Source organism: Eucyclogobius newberryi, unplaced genomic scaffold, assembly GCF_026437365.1.
Source record: "Eucyclogobius newberryi isolate DKJ021-1_F unplaced genomic scaffold, fEucNew1.0.hap1 SCAF_10, whole genome shotgun sequence".
Classification (NCBI taxonomy): Eukaryota; Metazoa; Chordata; class Actinopteri; order Gobiiformes; family Gobiidae; genus Eucyclogobius; species Eucyclogobius newberryi.
Window position 1 is genome coordinate 465,001 of NW_027315724.1, and position 4,548 is coordinate 469,548.

The 4,548-nt window shown below is 48.6% G+C and overlaps 1 protein-coding gene across 3 annotated transcripts in view; it reads left to right on the forward strand.

Moving 5' to 3' along the window:
- Window positions 1-4,326, forward strand: part of sptbn4b (spectrin, beta, non-erythrocytic 4b) — a 138,161-nt gene extending 133,835 nt beyond the window's left edge. For 2 of the 3 annotated variants that reach the window (XM_072459822.1, XM_072459823.1), the window contains exons 39-43: window positions 1-61; window positions 128-381; window positions 2,334-2,504; window positions 2,635-2,677; window positions 3,202-4,326. In XM_072459822.1, coding sequence (XP_072315923.1) covers window positions 1-61; window positions 128-381; window positions 2,334-2,504; window positions 2,635-2,677; window positions 3,202-3,564 — 892 coding nt within the window. In that variant the 3' untranslated portion in view covers window positions 3,565-4,326. The remainder of the gene's footprint in view (window positions 62-127; window positions 382-2,333; window positions 2,505-2,634; window positions 2,678-3,201) is intronic. The other variant, XM_072459824.1, reaches the window with a different exon arrangement.
- The last annotated feature ends 222 nt before the right edge of the window (window positions 4,327-4,548 follow it).

Consider the following 4,548-nt stretch of genomic DNA (forward strand, 5'->3'; position numbering starts at 1 on the left):
GGAGAAGAGGTCCACCATGGCTGAGATCGTGGAGCAGCTCCAGGAGAGAGAAGCAGCTCAGGTCTGATGGAGCTGACTACTGAAGATGGTTTTGTCTGGTTGATGATAACGTGTTTGGTGTTCCCAGGCCCGGGGGGAGGTGACTCGTCTGCCCAATGGCCTCCCGGATAAAACTTCCCGACTGGATCGTCCACGAGCTCGGGACAGGCCTAAACCTCGACGCCGACCCAGACCCAAAGAGGGAGGGGAGCCCAGCAGGAGGTCTAGGTCTGCCCCAGCTCAAAGCCCGGCCACTCCCCAGCCTCCCGCGCACACTGCCCATCAGGAGGGCTTTCTGTTCCGCAAGCTGGACATTGAGAGCATGAAGAAGAGCACCAACAGGTGGGTGTCTGGCATGTAGACAGCCGTGTGCCTGCAAAGCAATCCCAGTCAAATGGTATGTTCACCAGAGTGGCCGGTCTGCCGCTGAACACAACGTGATACTATTTGACTCCGGCTGGGCAGAGGCTGCTGATGCATGTAGAGCTGATGCCCACAGATGCGAGTAGAGCACTGCAGTCTCACCGCTCCCCCTGGTGTGTGAACCTGTACAGGGCACCAGAATGTGGATCCACTCCAAGCATCTGGAGCCCCATTGACCTCATCCCTGTGCTGCCGCTGCTGCCGCCGCTGCCGCCGCTGCTGCCGCCGCTGCTGCCGCCGCTGCTGCCGCTGTTGCCGCTGCTGCTTTACGTCACACCCGTCTATGCTTGCTCCTTGTATGACAACAGTGATTAGAACATCTGAGAGAGATCTAGACTGGAATCTGTCCTGTGTATTCACCCATGAGTCCAGTTCATCTGGTAGAACCAGTAATCCTCTTTCACTGCATAAGGAGTCAGGTTCAAATTGTTTGTGTGTGATTACATTTGATTTAGGGTTGTCAAAAATCCATACCCAAAGACTCAGTACTAAAACTATTAGCTGAACTAACTATTTTGCTCCTCCATTCCTCAAAACAGAAGTTTTGAGTACTTTGGCTTTTGTAGTATTGATTGTGTCACTTGGGCTATGTAGTCTTTAACTACAATATCCTAAAGGTCATAGTGCTTTATATTTATTGATTACAAAAGAAGAATCAGAGTGGGACACTGACAGTGTGGCCAAAGCCTCTCTTGATGCAGGCGTAGAAGTTGGACTGAGGCCTGATCAGGTGCTTTAGGGTGCTTTAGGGTGCTCCTCATGAGCCCCTCTGGATGAGTGTGGCTCAGGGACAAGACTGAGTGACATGAAGTAGACATGAGACTGTAACACGACTGGACATTGTCCTGCTCCACAGGAAAATTGGCTTTCAGCCCATGTTTCAATCTATGTGTTAATAACATCTAAAACATACAAATGTTAACATATCTAGTCCCAAACTGCATTTCTGCTGCTGTTTTAGAAGAATTTAGCTGACACTAATCCAGACGTTATGTCTGATCAACATATGACCCTGTTCACCTGTGGAGCCCCTACACTCTGCATCTTCACTGGGTCTCATTCAGCGCTCCTGCTGGGGTCAGGGCTGGGGTCACAGCTGGAGTCAAGGCTCGGGTCAGGGCTGAGGTCAAAGCTCGGGTCAGGGCTGAGGTCATGGCTGAGGGAAGGGCTGGGGTCATTCTATGCCCCCCCTCCATGAACTCTAACAGCTGTTGCTATGGAGATTATCAACAGAACAGTGGCAATACAGTTTTGATTATTGTATATGTTAATTAAAATGGCTGTTTTTTAAATCTTAAGAGAAATAAGAGAAATACTTTTAATTTTACGTATGCCACTTTGAAAACCAAAAACCAATCAATCACAGAGCAGTAGTCGGACAGCCCTTCAGAACAAGATTCTGCTCTGCTGATTGGTCAAGAACAAGCTTCTTGCATATTATGAACTATGAATTGGCCTTTAGGTGAATATGAATGGGGTCATATGTCTGTAGTCATAGCAACAGGGGCTGTGTGCTCAGGGAGTGAGAGTTCTCAATGAGACCCGTGTGTGAGTGAGTGTTGTCTAGGTTGCATGTCATGTCACTGTCATGAGGATTTGTTTAAATGGGATTTAACCAATTGTGTGCTGCGCTGTGTCCTCTCCTGTGCATGCTGCGGGCTGTCCCTCGGCTCCTCTTTAAGGTAAGTGTGGTGTCCCTGTCATCTTCGTCTGTCCCTGCCTGTCCCTGCTTGTCTCTGTCTCCATACGTGTGTGTGTGTCGTGGTGTTCCGGTGTTGTGGCCGCGGCCCGTGGTACCTGTCTGCTCAGCTCAGGTGAGTGTTGAATCACTGGTAGCCCCGCCCCTGACCCCGCCCTTTCTCTCCTCACAGCAGGTCCTGGGTGAACCTCTACTGTGTGCTCAGCAAGGGTGAGCTGGGCTTCTTCAAGGACGCCAAGAGCACAGGCACGCCTTACAACAATGAGCCCACCCTCAGCCTCGGCCACTGCCAATGTGATGTCACCAACGGCTACAAGAAGAAGAAGAACGTCTTCACGCTCAAGTGAGACAGCTGCACACTGTTTGGGGGAGAAAAAATGCCCACTTTTCTAATTTATTTAAGATCTAACTGCCTGTATGGAATTTGGCTTGTGTTCAGGGTTTATTACAGCCATGTCTTTGGTGTGTTACAGGACAAAAGATGGCAGCGAGTACCTATTTCATGCAAAAGACGAGGTGAGACTGGACAGTTATGCAAAAAACATTTTTTTTTTTGCTTTTAACCATATTGTAACATTATGCCCTCATCAAAAACATACCTGGAGTAGCATTTAGCTTTATTCGCACTGGTTTGATGAATCCTGGTACACAAACTGGTCAATGACTTTGCAGGTCATGACAATTTTTTTTTTTTTTAAATGTCCTCTGTACTCCAAGCATCAAAACACTCCTCGATAACTGGTGTTTTCTCAATCTGTGACGTGGCTCTGAGAATCTTCTCTGGTGTTTTTTAAGTCCATAAATCATCTTGTTTGGGAATTTCTCCCATCTAATCATGATCAGTACAACTGCATGCTTTGACCAGGTGAGAATCCAGCTTGAAACCCCCGGCCAATACTCTGTAATGTAATCTGTTAGAAAAAATACAATTTGTTCTAAAACATGAGATGCCAAACAAAAGGTACTCAAGAGCTAATAACAATACAAATAATGCACAATCTTTGTCCTTTGAATTACACGGCTCTTCTGTTCCATGGCAGGACGACCTGAAGGCCTGGGTGGGCAGTATCTCCACCAGTATCTCAGAGCATGAGGAGATTGGCAAATGGGGCCAGCCTCAACCCACTACCTCATCCACAGACGAGGGAACGCGACAGGAGGGCAGCAAGGCCGACAACCGCTCTGACCGGGGTCCTGACCGGGGATCTGACCGGGGTCCTGACCGTGGGTCTGACAAGGGGCTCGATCGGGGGTCTGACAAGGGGCTCGACCGCGGGTCTGACAAGGGGCTCGACCGCGGGTCTGACAAGGGAACTGAGAAAGAAAAGGACAGAGTAGAGCGCTCAGAGAAAACTGCTAAATCAGAGTCAAAACGCTCTGAGAAATCCAGCAAGAAGAAGTGAGCTGAGAAGGTTCACCTATGGTTCTATTTCCACTGTGGAGCCTCCTCTGTCCTGGGTGGACTGCAGAGGACAGGGGGGGAGCGGTGGGGGATGGGGGAGCAGGGCGTGTCTGCAGCAGAACACAGCTCCAGAAAATTGCCCTGTCGAGTGAACCAAGCATCGCCCTAATGTTTTCTCTTTGTTTTGTGTGATACGAGCAGTGTCTGTCCATCCTCTCTCTTTGAACGAGAACATGTCTCATGTCTTTTTTTGTTTGAGTAGGACACCCGAGGACACCTGGAAGACACTTGAAAGACACTTGGTGGTAGACTCCTGTAGGCTTGGTCAGAAGTCGGCCCATGATGCATTTTGAGTAGATTCATACACGGACATGAACACATCTGAACTTAACTTGACTTGAATCAAGTCCCACAGATGTTCATTTTTTCAGAAGCACACGCACATCTTTTCTTTGGTCTTAGGTCTTCCTCTGGGCATTTAGTTGGGCATTTCTAACCTCGGCTATCCCTCCTCTGTACATGTACAAAGCATCTCATCCCAGTCACATCTGAAATCATCTCCAGAACATCTAATGTGAGCAGTCTCAAGCTCCTTCCTAATGCTAAAAAGTGAGTTTTTTTACATTAAGTCCCCTTGTTCCTTTGCACATGTGCTCTGTGAACACCAAATTCTGTGAAATGTACAGCCCTCTCTTCCATCACATCCTCCGAACATCTCCTCCATCACCACTTCAGAACATCTCCTCCTCAGAACATCCCATTCTTCTTTCTATAGGCATCCCAAGTTAAGCCATAGTCAATGAGAGATATTTACTATTGTGTTTTGGGGAAGTAAGGTAGAGGTTTGTGTCCCATTGGGCCAATTCTGTCCTTGTACCTATCCTTTGATGCCGCTGGGGAGTAACTTGTCAGAGGGCGACTGCAGTGCAGCGCCTGGGGCCCATCTCCAGATCCTGAGTCAGGATCTTGGTCGTGAGTACCTCAG